This window comes from Xenopus tropicalis, chromosome 6 (genome assembly GCF_000004195.4).
Source record: "Xenopus tropicalis strain Nigerian chromosome 6, UCB_Xtro_10.0, whole genome shotgun sequence".
Classification (NCBI taxonomy): Eukaryota; Metazoa; Chordata; class Amphibia; order Anura; family Pipidae; genus Xenopus; species Xenopus tropicalis.
Window position 1 is genome coordinate 7,189,990 of NC_030682.2, and position 21,309 is coordinate 7,211,298.

Genomic DNA, 21,309 nt, shown 5'->3' on the forward strand with positions numbered 1-21,309 from the left:
ATCCTGCCCTACTGTCTCCATCTTGCCCTACTGTCTCCATCTTGCCCTACTGTCCCCATCTTGCCCTACTGTCCCCATCTTGCCCTACTGTCCCCATCTTGCCCTACTGTCTCCTTCCTGCCCTACTGTCCCCATCTTGCCCTACTGTCTCCATCTTGCCCTACTGTCCCCATCTTGCCCTACTGTCTCCATCTTGCCCTACTGTCTCCATCCTGCCCTACTGTCCCCATCTTGCCCTACTGTCTCCATCTTGCCCTACTGTCTCCATCTTGCCCTACTGTCTCCATCTTGCCCTACTGTCCCCATCTTGCCCTACTGTCTCCATCTTGCCCTACTGTCTCCATCCTGCCCTACTGTCCCCATCTTGCCCTACTGTCTCCATCTTGCCCTACTGTCCCCATCTTGCCCTACTGTCCCCATCCTGCCCTACTGTCCCCATCCTGCCCTACTGTCTCCATCTTGCCCTACTGTCTCCATCCTGCCCTACTGTCCCCATCTTGCCCTACTGTCTCCATCTTGCCCTACTGTCTCCATCCTGCCCTACTGTCTCCATCTTGCCCTACTGTCTCCATCTTGCCCTACTGTCCCCATCCTGCCCTACTGTCTCCATCCTGCCCTACTGTCCCCATCTTGCCCTACTGTCCCCATCTTGCCCTACTGTCTCCATCTTGCCCTACTGTCTCCTTCTTGCCTTACTGTCTCCATCCTGCCCTACTGTCTCCATCTTGCCCTACTGTCCCCATCCTGCCCTACTGTCCCCATCCTGCCCTACTGTCCCCATCCTGCCCTACTGTCTCCATCTTGCCCTACTGTCTCCATCCTGCCCTACTGTCTCCATCTTGCCCTACTGTCTCCATCTTGCCCTACTGTCCCCATCTTGCCCTACTGTCCCCGCCCTACTGTCTCCATCTTGCCCTACTGTCTCCATCTTGCCCTACTGTCTCCATCCTGCCCTACTGTCTCCATCTTGCCCTACTGTCTCCATCCTGCCCTACTGTCTCCATCCTGCCCTACTGTCTCCATCTTGCCCTACTGTCTCCATCTTGCCCTACTGTCTCCATCTTGCCCTACTGTCTCCATCCTGCCCTACTGTCTCCATCTTGCCCTACTGTCTCCATCCTGCCCTACTGTCCCCATCCTGCCCTACTGTCTCCATCTTGCCCTACTGTCTCCATCTTGCCCTACTGTCTCCATCCTGCCCTACTGTCTCCATCTTGCCCTACTGTCTCCATCCTGCCCTACTGTCTCCATCTTGCCCTACTGTCTCCATCCTGCCCTACTGTCCCCATCCTGCCCTACTGTCTCCATCCTGCCCTACTGTCCCCATCTTGCCCTACTGTCCCCATCTTGCCCTACTGTCTCCATCTTGCCCTACTGTCTCCTTCTTGCCTTACTGTCTCCATCCTGCCCTACTGTCTCCATCTTGCCCTACTGTCCCCATCCTGCCCTACTGTCCCCATCCTGCCCTACTGTCCCCATCCTGCCCTACTGTCTCCATCTTGCCCTACTGTCTCCATCCTGCCTACTGTCTCCATCTTGCCCTACTGTCTCCATCTTGCCCTACTGTCCCCATCTTGCCCTACTGTCTCCATCTTGCCCTACTGTCTCCATCTTGCCCTACTGTCTCCATCCTGCCCTACTGTCTCCATCTTGCCCTACTGTCTCCATCTTGCCCTACTGTCTCCATCTTGCCCTACTGTCTCCATCTTGCCCTACTGTCTCCATCTTGCCCTACTGTCTCCATCCTGCCCTACTGTCTCCATCTTGCCCTACTGTCTCCATCTTGCCCTACTGTCTCCATCCTGCCCTACTGTCTCCATCTTGCCCTACTGTCTCCATCTTGCCCTACTGTCTCCATCTTGCCCTACTGTCTCCATCTTGCCCTACTGTCTCCATCTTGCCCTACTGTCTCCATCCTGCCCTACTGTCTCCATCTTGCCCTACTGTCTCCATCTTGCCCTACTGTCTCCATCCTGCCTACTGTCCCCATCTTGCCCTACTGTCTCCATCTTGCCCTACTGTCTCCATCTTGCCCTACTGTCTCCATCTTGCCCTACTGTCTCCATCCTGCCCTACTGTCTCCATCTTGCCCTACTGTCTCCATCTTGCCCTACTGTCTCCATCTTGCCCTACTGTCTCCATCTTGCCCTACTGTCTCCATCTTGCCCTACTGTCTCCATCTTGCCCTACTGTCTCCATCTTGCCCTACTGTCCCCATCCTGCCCTACTGTCTCCATCTTGCCCTACTGTCTCCATCTTGCCCTACTGTCTCCATCTTGCCCTACTGTCCCCATCTTGCCCTACTGTCCCCATCTTGCCCTACTGTCTCCATCTTGCCCTACTGTCTCCATCTTGCCCTACTGTCTCCATCCTGCCCTACTGTCTCCATCTTGCCCTACTGTCTCCATCCTGTCCTACTGTCCCCATCCTGCCCTACTGTCTCCATCTTGCCCTACTGTCTCCATCCTGCCCTACTGTCCCCATCTTGCCCTACTGTCCCCATCTTCTCCTGCTGCTGATCTGTACTATGCAGTAACACGGCCATTAGTAGTTCCGTATAGTTTATTCAGTGCCAGTCTCATTGGCACAAAGGCCCAGACACCAACAGTGCCCTGAAATGTCTCATTACTAGTTCATTGTTTAGAAGGTTTAATAATCCAGCGATAACTGCCCCGGGCCATTCATCTTGCCCCTTTGCCAATGTTCAATAAACTCCCCCAATCCCCATGCCCTCCCTGCCACTCTGTGCCCATCACCCACTCGCCCAAGGCGCTGGCACGGGAGGGAGCGGCTCAGATTTACTGTAAATATCAGGGTCGCACCCCTAGAAGAACCTGTCAGCCCAGAACTGCCCCTCCTGGGGGGCAGAGAGACAGGGCAGTATGGGGGAACGGGCTCCAACCCCCCCCCAAATTAATACTGAGTAGTATATAGAGAGTAGGAGTTTCTGGGTGGTGCTGGGCAGTAATTAGGGTGCCAGGGGGCACATCTGGCTGTGCTTCTTACCCAGTAAGGAATGGTTTGAGCAAAGGGTCAGACTTGAGATAGACATGAGTCTTCCTTCAGCCTTAGCTGCTACGTTGCTATTTACCCTCGGCACAAAGCGCTGGTGAAAGTGCAATTAGTGCAATTAGTGCTGGAGAAATTGATTAACAAAGAGGAAATAGTGCAAATGGCACAAATAGATGATTAACAGCGTGGGGAGGGGCGGCTGGGGGCCTGGCGGGGCAGGAGAGATGACTGAGCAGATTGGACCCACAGTATCAGGGCTATCGCTTTACAGCCTGCAGCGGGGGCCCGGGGGCTGCACGGCCTTTCATGGGAAAATGCTCCGGAACTGCCGTTCTGCTGGGGCAGCGAGTCTTACCGAGTATTATATGGAATATATCAGCCTGGGGGGTTTGTACAACTGACCAATTGCACAGATGCTGTTTCACTGCTTCCCAGAGCCATTCCCACTGCCTGCTTCCCCTCTGTAATGTGTTCTAGAGCACTCTCTGTGTGCTGAACTGTGTTAGACTCTAGATTGCTTATGTTCTAGAGTTCTTCCTATATGTTCCTCCTTGTTTAGTGTCTGTCCATTCTGCACAGTCCCCGGGAGTAGCGCCATTCCCTGCTGTATAAGGGGAGGGGGTACCTGGGAGTAGCGCCATTCCCTGCTGTATAAGGGGAGGGGGGGTACCTGGGAGTAGCGCCATTCCTGCTGTATAAGGGGAGGGGGGGTACCTGGGAGTAGCGCCATTCCCTGCTGTATAAGGGGAGGGGGGGTACCTGGGAGTAGCGCCATTCCCTGCTGTATAAGGGGAGGGGGGGTACTGGGAGTAGCGCCATTCCCTGCTGTATAAGGGGAGGGGGGGTACCTGGGAGTAGCGCCATTCCCTGCTGTATAGGGAGGGGGGTACCTGGGAGTAGCGCCATTCCCTGCTGTATAAGGGGAGGGGGGTACCTGGGAGTAGCGCCATTCCCTGCTGTATAAGGGGAGGGGGGGGTACCTGGGAGTAGCGCCATTCCCTGCTGTATAAGGGGAGGGGGTACCTGGGAGTAGCGCCATTCCCTGCTGTATAAGGGGAGGGGGGGTACCTGGGAGTAGCGCCATTCCCTGCTGTATAAGGGGAGGGGGGGTACCTGGGAGTAGCGCCATTCCCTGCTGTATAAGGGGAGGGGGTACCTGGGAGTAGCGCCATTCCCTGCTGTATAAGGGGAGGGGGGTACCTGGGAGTAGCGCCATTCCCTGCTGTATAAGGGGAGGGGGGGTACCCGGGAGTAGCGCCATTCCCTGCTGTATAAGGGGAGGGGTACCCGGGAGTAGCGCCATTCCCTGCTGTATAAGGGGAGGGGGGTACCTGGGAGTAGCGCCATTCCCTGCTGTATAAGGGGAGGGGGGGTACCCGGGAGTAGCGCCATTCCCTGCTGTATAAGGGGAGGGGGGGTACCTGGGAGTAGCGCCATTCCCTGCTGTATAAGGGGAGGGGGGTACCTGGGAGTAGCGCCATTCCCTGCTGTATAAGGGGAGGGGGTACCTGGGAGTAGCGCCATTCCCTGCTGTATAAGGGGAGGGGGGTACCTGGGAGTAGCGCCATTCCCTGCTGTATAAGGGGAGGGGGTACCTGGGAGTAGCGCCATTCCCTGCTGTATAAGGGGAGGGGGTACCTGGGAGTAGCGCCATTCCTGCTGTATAAGGGGAGGGGGGGTACCTGGGAGTAGCGCCATTCCCTGCTGTATAAGGGGAGGGGGGGTACCTGGGAGTAGCGCCATTCCTGCTGTATAAGGGGAGGGGGGGTACCTGGGAGTAGCGCCATTCCCTGCTGTATAAGGGGAGGGGGGGTACCTGGGAGTAGCGCCATTCCCTGCTGTATAAGGGGAGGGGGGGTACCTGGGAGTAGCGCCATTCCCTGCTGTATAAGGGGAGGGGGGGTACCTGGGAGTAGCGCCATTCCCTGCTGTATAAGGGGAGGGGGTACCTGGGAGTAGCGCCATTCCCTGCTGTATAAGGGGAGGGGGGGTACCTGGGAGTAGCGCCATTCCCTGCTGTATAAGGGGAGGGGGTACCTGGGAGTAGCGCCATTCCCTGCTGTATAAGGGGAGGGGGGGTACCTGGGAGTAGCGCCATTCCCTGCTGTATAAGGGGAGGGGGGGTACCTGGGAGTAGCGCCATTCCCTGCTGTATAAGGGGAGGGGGGGTACCTGGGAGTAGCGCCATTCCCTGCTGTATAAGGGGAGGGGGTACCTGGGAGTAGTGCCATTCCCTGCTGTATAAGGGGAGGGGGGGTACCTGGGAGTAGCGCCATTCCCTGCTGTATAAGGGGAGGGGGTACCTGGGAGTAGCGCCATTCCCTGCTGTATAAGGGGAGGGGGGGTACCCGGGAGTAGTGCCATTCCCTGCTGTATAAGGGGAGGGGGGTACCTGGGAGTAGCGCCATTCCCTGCTGTATAAGGGGAGGGGGGGTACCTGGGAGTAGCGCCATTCCCTGCTGTATAAGGGGAGGGGGTACCCGGGAGTAGCGCCATTCCCTGCTGTATATAGGGGAGGGGGGTACCTGGGAGTAGCGCCATTCCCTGCTGTATAAGGGGAGGGGGTACCTGGGAGTAGCGCCATTCCCTGCTGTATACAGGGGAGGGGGGTACCCGGGAGTAGCGCCATTCCGTGCTGTATAAGGGGAGGGGGGGTACCTGGGAGTAGCGGCCATTCCCTGCCTGTATAAGGGGAGGGGGGGTACCTGGGAGTAGCGCCATTCCCCTGCTGTATAAGGGGAGGGGGGGTACCCGGGAGTAGCGCCATTCCCTGCTGTATAAGGGGAGGGGGTACCCGGGAGTAGCGCCATTCCCTGCTGTATAAGGGGGAGGGGGGGTACCTGGGAGTAGCGCCATTCCTGCTGTATAAGGGGAGGGGGGGGTACCTGGGAGTAGCGCCATTCCCTGCTGTATAAGGGGAGGGGGTACCCGGGAGTAGCGCCATTCCCTGCTGTATAAGGGGAGGGGGTACCCGGGAGTAGCGCCATTCCCTGCTGTATAAGGGGAGGGGGGTACCCGGGAGTAGCGCCATTCCCTGCTGTATAAGGGGAGGGGGTACCTGGGAGTAGCGCCATTCCCTGCTGTATAAGGGGAGGGGGGTACCCGGGAGTAGCGCCATTCCGTGCTGGAAGTGACAGGGTTAATATCACCGAGGGAACCAGGAGCTGATAGTGTTTTGGGTTCTCACGTTACACAGAGAGAATGATGGGGGGGGGGGGGGGACTGACAGGAGACAGAGACCTCAGACAATATGACACCTAAGTTGGGCCGACCTCCCCTTTAATCCCAGGTATTGGGGGGGGGGCTGTAACCCAGCACTCTCCCCTATTCATGCCTCTGGGTATCCTTACTCCCCACCCTGTGTATCGTTACTCCCCACCCTGTGTATCCTTACTCCCCACCCTGTGTATCGTTACTCCCCACCCTGTGTATCCTTACTCCCCACCCTGTGTATCCTTACTCCCCACCCTGTGTATCCTTACTCCCCACCCTGTGTATCGTTACTCCCCACCCTGTGTATCGTTACTCCCCACCCTGTGTATCCTTACTCCCACCCTGTGTATCCTTACTCCCCACCCTGTGTATCCTTACTCCCCACCCTGTGTATCCTTACTCCCCACCCTGTGTATCCTTACTCCCCACCCTGTGTATCGTTACTCCCCACCCTGTGTATCCTTACTCCCCACCCTGTGTATCCTTACTCCCCACCCTGTGTATCCTTACTCCCCACCCTGTGTATCCTTACTCCCCACCCTGTGTATCCTTACTCCCCACCCTGTGTATCCTTACTCCCCACCCTGTGTATCCTTACTCCTACCCTATGCGCCCGTGTAATGTCTATGCGCCCGTGTAATGTCTATGCGCCCGTGTACTGTTTATGCGCCCGTGTAATGTTTATGCGCCCGTGTACTGTTTATGCGCCCGTGTACTGTTTATGCGCCCGTGTACTGTTTATGCGCCCGTGTAATGTCTATGCGCCCGTGTACTGTTTATGCGCCCGTGTAATGTTTATGCGCCCGCGTAATGTTTATGCGCCCGCGTACTGTTTATGCGCCCGCGTAATGTCTATGCGCCCGCGTAATGTCTATGCGCCCGTGTAATGTCTATGCGCCCGTGTAATGTCTATGCGCCCGTGACATTACACAGGCGCATAGACATTACACGGGCGCATACACATTATATGGGTACGGGTGCTGCTGATGGCCAATCACTATGTTGGCCAGTTGCCAAGGGGTCAGCCATTCAAAAGAGAAAAGGCACAGGCACATAGCAGATAAAAGATAAAACACCATTGTATTCTACAAAGCTTATCTCTTATCTGCTCTGTAACCTGTGCCTTTCAGGTTTCGGCAGGGGAATCTCCTCCTTCTTCAATTCTTCTTCTGCTTCCCCCTGGTGGCCACTCCCATTAACTACTGTACTAAAACCACACTTCGCCCTCTAGTGGCCACTTTAACATATGACAACTACTTCACATTTTCAGTGGATTCATTTCACACTGCCACAACCAACACACTCATTTCTCACCTTTTCTAACTCCGTACATATCGACAGGGTCCATAGCATTTTAGGAACCAAAAAATAAGGAAAATAAAATGCATTGTGTATCAGCATTGTTAGTGTGCATATTCCCTGAATACGTATGTTCTTCCCCAAGCTCCTCAGGGCAGGACTAGGGGGACCCCAGCAACACAGTCTGGGTTTCATGTCCCGGGAGGCTGCTGTAAGGGTGTATTAGACACAAGGAATTCTGGGAACTAATCCCAAAGAGCTCCAATAAAATCCCATTTACATGGGTTTCTGCTTCATTTGAAATCCTGGCAGGGGAGGAGGGACTAAAACACTGATGTTGCAAATTGTAACCACTTCCCCACAGCTTACAGACAGCATGCAGGAACTACATCACCCACAATGCATTGCACTGGGATGTTCCTTTCCTTATTGACATCACGTGTGCAGCAGGGGATTGTGGGCAGGGTCGGACTGGGGGGTGCAGGGCCCACCGTGGCTCCCGCCCAAGGGGCCCAGCAGGTGCCCCTGCCGGCCGTGTCCCCTAACCAACCCCTCCAGGGTCCTCCACCCAACGTCCTCCCCGAGTGCCCATAAATGAAACGCGCTTAGTTCCCCTTTAAAGGGGAACGTCAGCCATTTAGGTTCCCACTCTCACTGTATATGACCTTGCAGAAAAACATATGGAAATAGACATTTTATTGATTTTATTGTTATAAACATGAGTGGGGGTCACTGTATAACCCGTATCACATGGTGAGCAGAGGCCAATCAGGGGTGTAGGCAAAAGGCCGGAACGTTTCCTTGAAACAGAGATGTATTTGTTTTCTGACCCAACAGAATCTCTTTAGAAGAAAAGGAATGTTCTAGAACTTCTCCACTGATCTGGTCAGAACATCAGCCCATTGGGAGTCGCAGCCGGGGGGGGGGGGGCAGGAATAGGGGTCTATCTGTAAACTCCCTATTCACCCCCTGCCTCCCCCAAATTGTACAGAAATATATGTACCCACAGCGCAGGCCCTAGGGGTTTCCCACGGAGGAATTGCAGGGGCCGTGTATGAGTTGGGCCTCCATGTTGGATCCTGGCGGAGCCGCCGGGGAGCAGATTCAGCATTTATACAGGGAAACCGCTAACAAAATAAATATTTCATATTCCCGTAAAGTAATCGGCAAGTTCCATCTGATTGGTCTCACAGGCGGGTGCTCTTGGGTGCAATGGGGTCCCTCTCCGGCTTGTGATCCACTCCGTTTATGAGGCGCTCCCCCGGCAGGGTGTTAGAGCTAATGACAGTGGGAAAGGGTGTTAGTGTGCAGGGCAGGCACCCCAAGGGGGCGGGGCATTTATCCTATACATGGTAATGAGATCCCTCCTACCAGGAAATACCTGCCCCCCCACATCCCCCCTGAACCCCCATCTCTGCCCTTCCTCAGTATGTTTCATAAACACGCCCTGAAATTGCCCACTGGCCTCTACTACTGGGCGCCCAGCAATAGGCGGAGCTGCCTCCCTTACTGTTACCCCGAATGACCATATGGGCAGGGCCTGGGAAATGACATCACGCCAGCTTATGTCATCATCTCTCTTATGTCATACAATGGAATCACCCATTCTACATACTACCCATAGACACCTCCCATGCAGACCAATAGAGTTCAAGGAGCCAATGAGCCCAGCCTTGGATCACATGACCCCAATGGCTCAAACTAAGAGACCCCCAGTACAATAATGGTATCTGCACCCCCCCGTACCTCTTTATTGGTTCGTCCTGTTGCGTGTGATCCTGAAGGTCCTTGTTGCGTGTTTCTGGCAGTAGGAAGCAGAGGATGCCCCCGATAATGGGCCCACTCCCATAGATTGCCATGGGTATCGCCGCGTGGTATTTATCCAGAAGGCTGATAAGGGGGGCAGTGATGCCAGCTACCCGTGCCGCCATGGAGGCCAGGCCCACTCCATTCTGCCTGCAAGGGGGGGCACAGAATAATAAGACTCTATTGGCCAGATCCCACCCAAGCAACCCCCCCTTCTTTCTGCCTCCCAGGACCCCAGCAGAGTGCATTCTGGGCCAAGAGGTTCCAATAGAACAGTGATTCCCCCGACTGCGGCTGAACCGGGAATAGAGAAATAAATAATATCACTGAGATCCTTACCGTATGACGGTGGGGAAAACCTCCGCTGCGTAGATATAACAAATGGAAAAGGAAGAAGCAATGGAGAATTTCCCAATCACTGCCAAAATGGTGATGGCAATGGGCAAGTCTGAAGGGAAAGAGGGTGAGAAATGAGGGGTAGGGCATCCCCTGGGGCAAATACAGAACAACAGGGGCTGATACTGGGGGGCAAATACAGAACAACAGGGGCTGATACTGGGGGGCAAATACAGAACAACAGGGGCTGATACTGGGGGGCAAATACAGAACAACAGGGGCTGATACTTTGGGGCAAATACAGAACAACAGGGGCTGATACTGGGGGGCAAATACAGAACAAGAGGGGCTGATACTGGGGGGCAAATACAGAACAACAGGGGCTGATACTGGGGGGGCAAATACAGAACAACAGGGGCTGATACTTTGGGGCAAATACAGAACAACAGGGGCTGATACTGGGGGGCAAATACAGAACAAGAGGGGCTGATACTGGGGGGCAAATACAGAACAAGAGGGGCTGATACTGGGGGGCAAATACAGAACAACAGGGGCTGATACTGGGGGGCAAATACAGAACAACAGGGGCTGATACTGGGGGGCAAATACAGAACAACAGGGGCTGATACTTTGGGGCAAATACAGAACAACAGGGGCTGATACTGGGGGGCAAATACAGAACAAGAGGGGCTGATACTGGGGGGCAAATACAGAACAACAGGGGGCTGATACTGGGGGGCAAATACAGAACAACAGGGGCTGATACTGGGGGGCAAATACAGAACAACAGGGGCTGATACTGGGGGCAAATACAGAACAACAGGGGCTGATACTTTGGGGCAAATACAGAACAACAGGGGCTGATACTGGGGGGCAAATACAGAACAAGAGGGGCTGATACTGGGGGGCAAATACAGAACAACAGGGGCTGATACTGGGGGGCAAATACAGAACAACAGGGACTGATACTGGGGGGCAAATACAGAACAACAGGGGCTGATACTGGGGGGCAAATAGAGAACATCAGGGGCTGGTACTGGGGGGCAAATACAGAACAACAGGGGCTGATACTGGGGGGCAAATAGAGAACATCAGGGGCTGGTACTGGGGGGCAAATACAGAACAACAGGGGCTGATACTGGGGGGCAAATACAGAATAACGGGCTGATACTGGGGGGAAAATACAGAACAACAGGGGCTGGTACTGGGGGGCAAATACAGAACAACAGGGGCTGATACTGGGGGGCAAATACAGAATAACGGGCTGATACTGGGGGGCAAATACAGAATAACGGGCTGATACTGGGGGGCTGAGGGGACCTTATCTCCATCTGGCACCCAGTATTTGGATTTACTCTGCCAGTGATACTAAATGACCTGCAGAAAGCTTTACCATACCCGAATAAAGAGCACTAGAAGCTCCCACAGGCTGTTTCTGAGAGAGGAAGTCTGACACAGAAGAACATGTTTACACAAAAGGAGACAAGAAATCCTGTTTCTTTTGACAGAGGACTCTGTTTCTGTGAGTTCTTATGGCTGTATTTACACAGACCTTTCTGAGTTTGTACCTTTCCTTCTCCATTAAATATACAGCAAGAGTTTCTATTGTTCTCTATGAAACCCCAATCAGAACTGAAACAACTTACTCCTCGGTATCGCGGTAATGATCAGGCAAACGGTTCCACCCAGGAACAAACAGAACATCTGACTCGGCTTCCTTCCGAACAGCTGCACCGCGAACATGGCGCCGATACGGGCGGGGATTTCCACAGCTCCAAAAACCAGCTGAGTGAGGTAGATATCCAGCCCAAAACTGCCCACGTTCAGGCTCAAGCCGTAATAGACGAGGCTATTCACAAACCTGAAACCCCAATAATTAATATGCTGGATTTACAAAGTTAGGGGGCTGTTCCTGCTGAATTGTGCTTAGTACAGGGAAATCCCTATGTGCCATAGTTTTATGGTATCTCTCTGTACAGGCTATGAGCAAACTTAGGGGGCTGTTCCTGCTGAATTGTGCTTAGTACAGGGGAATCCCTATGTGCCATAGTTTTATGGTATCTCTCTGTACAGGCTATGAGCAAACTTAGGGGGCTGTTCCTGCTGAATTGTGCTTAGTACAGGGGAATCCCTATGTGCCATAGTTTTATGGGATCTCTCTGTACAGGCTATGAGCAAACTTAGGGGGCTGTTCCTGCTGAATTGTGCTTAGTACAGGGGAATCCCTATGTGCCACAGTTTTATGGTATCTCTCTGTACAGGCTATGAGCAAACTTAGGGGGCTGTTCCTGCTGAATTGTGCTTAGTACAGGGGAATCCTTATGCTGCCAGGGCAAATTAGAACTTACCATACCAAACACATGACCAGTGTCAGCTTTCTGAGGGTCTTGTTCCGGAAGAGGTCTATCATGTTTCCAGATTTAGGGCTTTTCTCTTCATTGAACTACAAACAAAGCCCAGTAAGCCGTAGTAAGAATGGCAGCGCCAGACAGAACGACCCACATACTATAAGCATTAAGAAAAACTAGAGATGGTACAGAGAGCAGCAAGCAAATTAATTAAGGGAAATGGGACAAGTTATAGGTACAGGACTGTTTGACAAATATATTTTTGGATGGTACAAGTGACTAATCCAAATTAGCCCCCACCTTGCAGTCATGGACTTGTGGGTGCATGGAGCTTGGCACATGGAGTTGTGTGCCTGCAGCTGGGTGGGGCATAGAGTTGGGCGCATGGAGCTGGGAGGGGCATGGAGCTGGACACATGGAGCTGGATGGGGCATGGAGCTGGGGGGCATGAAGCTGGGGGGGCATGAAGCTGGACACATGGAGCTGGGCGGGGCATGGAGCTGGACACATGGAGCTGGGTGGGGCATGGAGCTGGGTGGGGCATGGATATCGGAGGGGCATGGAGCTGGACACATGGAGCTGGGTGGGGCATGGATATCGGAGGGGCATGGAGCTGGGTGGGGCATGGATATCGGAGGGGCATGGAGCTGGGTGGGGCATGGATATCGGAGGGGCATGGAGCTGGACACGGAGCTGGGCGGGGCATGGATATCAGAGGGGCATGGAGCTGGGTGGGGCATGGATATCGGAGGGGCATGGAGCTGGGTGGGGCATGGATATCGGAGGGGCATGGAGCTGGACACATAGAGCTGGGCGGGGCATGGAGCTGGGAGGGGCATGGAGCTGGACACATGGAGCTGGATGGGGCATGGAGCTGGGGGGCATGAAGCTGGGGGGCATGAAGCTGGACACATGGAGCTGGGCGGGGCATAGAGCTGGACACATGGAGCTGGGTGGGGCATGGAGCTGGACACATGGAGCTGGGTGGGGCATGGAGCTGGGTGGGGCATGGATATCGGAGGGGCATGGAGCTGGACACTTGGAGCTGGGTGGGGCATGGATATCGGAGGGGCATGGAGCTGGGTGGGCATGGATATCGGAGGGGCATGGAGCTGGGTGGGCATGGATATCGGAGGGGCATGGAGCTGGACACGGAGCTGGGCGGGGCATGGATATCAGAGGGGCATGGAGCTGGGTGGGGCATGGATATCGGAGGGGCATGGAGCTGGGTGGGGCATGGATATCGGAGGGGCATGGAGCTGGACACATAGAGCTGGGCGGGGCATGGAGCTGGGCGGGGATGGAGCTGGACACATAGAGCTGGGCGGGGCATGGAGCTGGGCGGGGATGGAGCTGGGCGGGGCATGGAGCTGGGCAGGGATGGAGCTGGACACATGGAGCTGGGCGGGGCATGGAGCTGGGCGGGGATGGAGCTGGGCGGGGCATGGAGCTGGGCGGGGCATGGAGCTGGGGGCACTATCAGTAGCGAGTATAGATAATACCTGGAACAGGAGATCCTCTGGGATTTCCTTTTTATTCATCGCTGCAGCTTTTTTGAGAAGTTTTACGGCTTTTTCTTTCTTTCCTTTTGTGAGAAGCCACCGGGCAGACTCGGGCAGGACCCTGTGAGAGAGACCATTCCGTAACGCACTGGGGGCCGGCACTGTATCTCGGGGCTCCCCCACCCCAAGGGGGGTCACAGGCTGAGATTGGGGTGCAGGCAGTTCTTGTCTTTACCTTTATTTCCTGCAATACTCTGTGTATCAATAGTCAGCTCTGCAGCCGAGACTCCACTTCCCACAATGCCTTGCCTGTCTGTCACTTATACACCTGTGAAGCATTGTGGGCAATGGAGTCCTAGCTGGAGTAGAACTGACTACTGCCCCTCTGTGCATGGGGGGCTGCTGGGGCAAATTCAGGGGCACAGATCTGGGGGGAGATTGGGCTGGTACCGAACCCACATAATGTACAGAATTTCTAACCTTTGTCGCGTTATAGTTTTCCTTTAAAGGAACAGTTCAGTGTAAAAATGAAACTGGGCAAAATAAAAAATGATTACAAAAATGTAATCTATAAAGGCTGGAGGGGGCAGGTGTCTAACATAATAGCCAGAACACTACTTTTAGCTCTCTAAGCTGTTAGCAGTCAGTAACCAATCAGTGACTTGAGGGCAGGCATATGGGACATAACTGTCAGTTCATTTTCTTTCTCCCAGCCACCAAGGGGGGAGCCAGTGAGTAAGTGGGGGGGGGCTGGATATTTCCTTGGCACAAAGTAAACACTCACCAGATGTAGAAAAAGAGCAGGGCGGTGGGGGCGGAGCTCACTATTTGCAGGAGCCGCCAGTTGCGAATCCCATAAGACACCCCGGCCAGAGCCATGAGTCCGACCGCAAAGCAGACGTGGGCTGTAATGGTAGCGCAAGCCCGCCGCGACGAGCCCACCCATTCAGCACCTGAAACACAGGGTGGGGGTGCCCCAGTATGAGGGAGGGGTGGGGCAGTTAGAATAAATAACCCCTCTACTGCTGTAGAACTACATAACGCCCCGAACATGAGCATGAACATGGGGAGCAATATGGCCGCTCCTGTACTTGTGTATTCATGCAGAGAACTTACCCTATAGGCACCCGAGGGCCCATTCCTGGGGGGGGCACTGGCACTTGGGCGCCTTTATGAAATTGGGTTCAATTAGGGTTGGACTGGGCCAGACCCGACCCTTGCCAGCGCTCCCCCTGCCCGACCTTTCCTTCCCTGACACGTTAAACTTACGGGCGCTCAGGGGAAGCCGTCGGGTGGGGGACCCTTCGGGGGGTTAGGGGGGCCCTGCGCGGGGGGGTTAGGGGGGCCCTGCACCCCCCAGTCCGACCCTGGGTTCAATAGAATCTGCTGGTACATCCATGTCAGAACCATAGATTCTGGGTTCTGCGGCACCGAAATCATTCCGGGCGTATTGTTCCCCAATATTTACCTAGAACGAGGTTGTTTATCATGAGCCCAGACATGGAGGTTCCGACGACCCAGCGAAAGGCCGTGTAAACGTAGAAATGGGGGGCGAACGCCGCCGAGAGCCCAAAGACCAACTGCAGGAGCATCGACAGCAATATAACCGGGCGCCGGCCGATCCTTAGAACAAAGGGTTAAATTAGACAGATGCACCGGCCGCTTCAGCACCGGTACCTGCAATTAAAACTGGATCCAACTGGCTGGGCGGCCCTGTGGCCCCAGCTCTACTGCCCCAGTCCCGGATTCTTACTGAAAAGTCCCTCATTTCCCTTTCATCTCCTGCACTGAACCCCAAAAAGATACAAAGTTTCTCAAACTTAATTAAATAAGTCGCTTTTAGCAGAGCCCAGAATAAACACCCCCTGCACTGAGATACAACTGTAACTAATAAACTAAACAAAAGGGCAATTTCACCTTCATATCATAAAACAGGACCCCAAAACCCCCAGAAATGTGTTTAAACTTTAAATAACCTGACAAAATTTCCCCTTTACTTTCCTTACCTGTCGCCCAAAGGCCCAAACAGCAGCGCCCCAATCAGCAGCCCCGACATGTATACGGACTGGGAGATGCCCGTCTGCTCCCTCCTGTGGCACACCAGGTCAAACTGGGGGAAACAACGCTCATTAGTGCGGGCACAATGGCATAGCTGGCACTGCCTGGCATACACTGACAGCTGGCACTGCCTGGCATACACTGACAGCTGGCACTGCCTGGCATATACTGATAGCTGGCACTGCCTGGCATACACTGATAGCTGGCACTGCCTGGCATATACTGATAGCTGGCACTGCCTGGCATATACTGATAGCTGGCACTGCCTGGCATACACTGACAGCTGGCACTGCCTGGCATATACTGATAGCTGGCACTGCCTGGCATACGCCGACAGCTGGCACTGCCTGGCATACGCTGATACCACTTACTTTTGCCATTTACCTTATTATTATTTTTTTTTAGTTTTGGAGCTATTCAGTTTTAATTATCTGGCAATGTAATGAATGTACCAACAGCACCACCTGCTGGCCAAGCCCTGTAACTGTACAGTCAGAGAGATATAACGTCAGAAGGAAAACAGAGAAGTGTTCTGATGTTGTTCTGCTCAGGAAAGAGATCAGAGGCGTCAGATGCCCTTTTCATCGCCGCCTCTGGGGTCCTAACTGCCTGGGGTGGCCAAGTTGATGCCACATCACTAGTGCAATAACCCTCTATCCGCTAGAGGCAACATTCAGATTCAAACATTGGAATTGCAGCTCTTTATGTTACCAGTAATGGCTTTTTGCCCCTGGAAACTGCCCGGCGCTGCCGTCTGAGGTGAGTTTCTTAACTTCTGTTATGGCAGCAGCAGCCCCGGCCCTTTCCCAGGGACTATATTGACTCCCAGTCTGTGCCAGAGACTATATTGACTCCCAGTCTGTGCCAGGGACTATATTGACTCCCAGTCTGTGCCAGGGACTATATTGGCTCCCAGTCTGTGCCAGGGACTATATTGACTCCCAGTCTGTGCCAGGGACTATTTTGACTCCCAGTCTGTGCCAGGGACTATATTGACTCCCAGTCTGTGCCAGGGACTATTTTGACTCCCAGTCTGTGCCAGGGACTATATTGGCCCCCAGTCTGTGCCAGGGACTATTGTGACTCCCAGTCTTTGCCAGGGACTATATTGACTCCCAGTCTGTGCCAGGGACTATTTTGACTCCCAGTCTGTGCCAGGGACTATTTTGACTCCCAGTCTGTGCCAGGGACTATTTTGACTCCCAGTCTGTGCCAGGGACTATTTTGACTCCCAGTCTGTGCCAGGGACTATTTTGACTCCCAGTCTGTGCCAGGGACTATATTGACTCCCAGTCTGTGCCAGGGACTATATTGACTCCCAGTCTGTGCCAGGGACTATTGTGACTCCCAGACCAGTGTGTTGTTAAGGGAAGCAGCAGTGGAAGAGTAGGCAAGGAATGGGCGCTGATGGATAGCTGGCACATAGCTAGTGGGTAGGAGCTGGCACATAGCTAGCGGGTAGGAGCTGGCACATAGCTAGTGGGTAGGATCTGGCACATAACTAGCAGGTAGGAGCTGGCACATAGTGGGTAGGAGCTGGCACATAGCTAGTGAGTAGGAGCTGGCACATAGTGGGAAGGAGCTGGCACATAGCTAGTGGGTAGGAGGTGGCACATAGCTAGTGGGTAGGATCTGGCACATAACTAGCGGGTAGGAGCTGGCACATAGTGGTTAGGAGCTGGCACATAGCTAGTGGGTAGGAGCTGGCACATAGTGGGTAGGAGCTGGCACATAGTGGGTAGGAGCTGGCACATAGCTAGCGGGTAGGAGCAGGCACATAGTGGGTAGGAGCTGGCACATAGCTAGTGAGTAGGAGCTGACACATAGTGGGAATGAGCTGGCACATAGCTAGTGGGTAGGAGCTGGCACATAGTGGGTAGGAGCTGGCACATAGCTAGTGGGTAGGAGCTGGCACATTGCTAGCAGGTAGGAGCTGGCACATAGCTAGTGGGTAGGAGCTGGCACATAGCTAGTGGGTAGGAGCTGGCACATAGTAGGTAGGAGCTGGCACATAGTGGGTAGGAGCTGGCACATAGCTAGTGGGTAGGAGCTGGCACATAGCTAGCGGGTAGGAGCTGGCACATAGTGGGTAGGAGCTGGCACATAGCTAGCGGGTAGGAGCTGGCACATAGCTAGTGGGTAGGAGCTGGCACATGGTGGGTAGGAGGAATCTGCGCCCCAATAACCCACAGGACCCACGTGCCCCCAAGTCCCACATTCCCACCCACCTGAGTGACCAGAGTGGATTTCTGCTCCGACGTGTCGTACTCCCACCCATCCTGGCACGGGCCGGTGCTGTTCAGCCCAAACTTCTCAATGGACTCCATGTCCCACTGCACCGGCGAGTACATGAGGCACTGCTCGTACTGCCCCCGCCCGTCCCTGGGGATGGTGTAGTTCAGCCGCTCCGCCTCGGTCAGGTTAGGGTTAATGAGAAGGATCCAGCGGCTGTCGCAGCGGTGGGGCACGGGGATCTCCATGAACACTTGGCTGAACATGTGGAAGGCGTTGAGGAAGCTCAGCAGGGACAGAACCACCACCAACTGTTTCTGGAATCTTCCAAATTCACCCACATTTTTTAGGATTTCTGCAAAATCAGCCATAGCGGTGTGCCTGCGAGTCGCCCAGAGGAGCCCGGGCAGCGGCCAATTAATGTTTAAACCCAAAGGCAAAGTCTAACCCCCACCTGCACTCCCAGATATTCCCATTGCTTCCTAATGACTCTCGGGATTGTGGGATAAATAACACATTGGCTTAGTTCCCCTTTAACAGGATGGGATGGTCATTCCTGTGAGTCAGAACCAGCAGTGCAGAGAGTCTATAGGAGTGAGTGAGTTGTATTGCGGGGGGGGGGGGGGGGGGGGGGGGAGATGGGGCGCATTTATTCCCATTCCCCCCCCTCTGTGTTGGTTTGTCCCACAGTCAGACTCCTACTTTCCCTTTAACTTTCTCTCCTGTTGATTCCCAGCACTTTGATTGGACTCTGCCCTGTTGTGACTGTCGCCCTGCGCTGTCGCCTTCCCTGGCCCCAAACACCCTCAGGTCCCTCCTTGTGTTTTGCTTTATTTCTCACTCCGGAGATGAGGCGACACCGGGCATTGTGGGTAACAACTCCCGGCCTCCCTGTGATCCATTCACAGCCACACTCTCCATCCAATAGGAGGAACTGGCGGGATAAGTGATCCCTGAGATACCAGCGCGGCATACTTACCCTTTATTTATCCCTTGTGTAATAAATGTATATTGTGTATAACCTGTAAGTAATATCCTTATCATTTACAGTAGGGGGTACATTATCCCTTATAATACATGAGTGATACTCAGAGTTCCCTGTATAACTCAGCCTGCAGCCTTGTGCCTTTATATGGGGGGCACAGAACCCCTCAGTGACTGCTAATATCCTTATCATTTACAGTAGGGGGTACATTATCCCTTATAATACATGAGTGATACTCAGAGTTCCCTGTATAACTCAGCCTGCAGCCTTGTGCCTTTATATGGGCACAGAACCCCTCAGTGACTGCTAATATCCTTATCATTTACAGTAGGGGGTACATTATCCCTTATAATACAGGAGTGATACTCAGAGTTCCCTGTATATGATACTTATAATTAACCCTTTCTCTGCCCTACATTCCAGGCCGTGGGGTTACTCCCGGTGACTCCGTTCTGTTTGGGCTACAGACCTGCAGACTCAGCGTCCCTGTGACACTGGGGTCAAACTCTCACTTGCTGCTCATTACTGGGGGGGGGGGGAGGGGCAGGGAGACTTTACGCCTGGCCCCGCCCAACCCCAGTCACACACGTCCCCCTGACGGCTAATCTGAATTTAAAGGGCAAGTACTACATATATTTCTTGTATTTCCTTTATAAATATTTGTCAGAATGTATTCACCCGTTTCTGTAGATTGTGTGGGAGTTGCCAGGCTGATTCCCAACAGAGGGGCCGTAAAGGGGACATGAAAAACAGTATTGGGCCAATGAATTGTACTCATCTAAATACAGAAGGAATGGGCTTTAAAAAGTCATTTTTTGGGCTGATTTATTGAAAATTTCTCCCAAAACCCCACTAGCCCCACCCATCTGTTCCACTTCCTGCTGCCTCCTTTCCCAGGCTGTGCAGGGGGGCGGCGGCACTGTAGGATAGGAACCAATCAGCAGCTAGGCTGACCTGATAGGGAACTGAAGCCTGTCTGTGTTTGTGTGAGTGCAGGGCTGTGATTGGCTCTCCCCCTCCTACTGTGCTTCTGGCAGGGACTGTTAGGACACGCCCACCCCTCATGTGAAACCCAGACAGGGACCTGAGAGGATCTATAGGGAGCTCCAATATAGGGGCCATAGAAGCTGATGCAGAAGAGACTGGTTTAATGCAGTGCGGCCCTTCAAGCTGGATTTATTAGAAGAGACCTCTGAACTTATTTTCCCCAAAATGATAACTGGTCCAGAGTAACAACTTGTGCCTAACGAACCTGTATCCTCAGCAAATCGGGGGTTACTTGCCCTTTAACTTCTCATTATTCACTTACAGAGGAATTTGCTGGGTGGGAGTTGTTGGGAATTATATATATATATATATATATATATACACGGCTGCCCCCGGAGTCGGACCCTCAGTATATAAAATACAGCATTTCTGGCCGATTTCTCCTTAAATAAGGTGATTATGAGGTGAATAAACAAAACCGTCACCCCATGTAACCTACTGGGAGCCGGGACTTTGAACCCAAGTCAGCCATTAAGGTTATTTCGTCTCAAGCTCCATCCCCGGCAACTCTGTTGCTATGAGGGAACCACAGACTGTGATCCATTCTTCTGCAGTCGGACCGGTTCCGTCTCCTCGGGTCAGAAAGCCATTAAATAACATCTGAGTTATTGCAGGAGAAACAGACTGGGCCTCCGTCAGTAGCAGAACCCTCCCACTACTTATTATCCCAATAGGGGGGAGGGCCTACGCATGCGTGGCCACGCCTCTGATCCGCCCCGAGGGGGGGGGGGCAGCCATGTTCTATGGCTCAGTAGGAAACTATGGATTTTTCTCATTCACGACAAACTCAACGAAATTTTTTTTTCTTTTTTTTTTATTATTATTATTTAGACTCTCCTCTTTTTAAATTAAAGCCAATAAAAATCAGATCCCAACAGAATGTGCTGCTCTTTTTGCCTTTTCCAACCTCAGAGTGGTAGAACCCGCCCCTCCCCCCCCGTTTGCTACTCAGTAGTATACTCCGATAAGGCAAACGCAACAGAACCGGCGTCGGCAGAACGGCGCCTCGAGGTGGGTGGGACCCCAACGCGCCGTCGCGCTGAGGCCGCTGGCATTGAAAAGGTTAAACAAGCACGTTTCACATGAATTTTTAAAAAAACAAACAAAAATAAACAAAAACGAATGATAATTTCGTGGCGTGCAGAGCCGCGGTCGCTGGATACGAAGCCCCGGGGGCCCCAGGGACCCCCCCCGCACTGCGCTAGAGAAATTAAAAAGAATACGTGTCGGTACAGCTCCAAAAAAAGCCGGAATTCATTCTTTGGCAGTAGTGGTTCCTTTGGGCCGAGAGAAGGGCTGGGCCGGCGCCAACATGGCCGCTTAGCTGATACTGAGCTGCGCAAAACCCACGAGCTTCCCGTCATCCGGAATGTCGGAAGGATCCACTCCAGAGGCCTGAGGGGGGGGGGGGGGGGGGAGACAAACGGGTTGTTAGTAGGTGGGCTCCTTTAAAAGTAGGCGTGGCTTAGGG

The 21,309-nt window shown here is 53.6% G+C and overlaps 2 protein-coding genes across 2 annotated transcripts in view; both read right to left on the minus strand.

The window, feature by feature from the left end:
- Positions 1–8,205: 8,205 nt before the first annotated feature.
- slc22a13 (solute carrier family 22 member 13) lies at positions 8,206–18,391 on the minus strand. Its single transcript, XM_031904480.1, has 10 exons — positions 17,803–18,391; positions 15,523–15,626; positions 14,985–15,139; positions 14,301–14,469; positions 13,517–13,637; positions 12,015–12,109; positions 11,313–11,527; positions 9,670–9,778; positions 9,271–9,480; positions 8,206–8,802 (listed from the first exon to the last, which is right to left on the minus strand). The coding sequence occupies exons 1-10, from the start codon at positions 18,175–18,177 to the stop codon at positions 8,712–8,714; spliced, it is 1,644 nt and encodes a 547-aa protein (XP_031760340.1). The 5' UTR covers positions 18,178–18,391; the 3' UTR covers positions 8,206–8,711.
- Positions 18,392–20,634: 2,243 nt separating this feature from the next.
- oxsr1 (oxidative stress responsive kinase 1) overlaps positions 20,635–21,309 on the minus strand; it is a 44,147-nt gene continuing 43,472 nt past the window's right edge. The window contains exon 18 of the mRNA NM_001001224.2: positions 20,635–21,233. Within this exon, the coding sequence (NP_001001224.1) occupies positions 21,159–21,233 (75 nt within the window). The 3' untranslated portion in view covers positions 20,635–21,158. The remainder of the gene's footprint in view (positions 21,234–21,309) is intronic.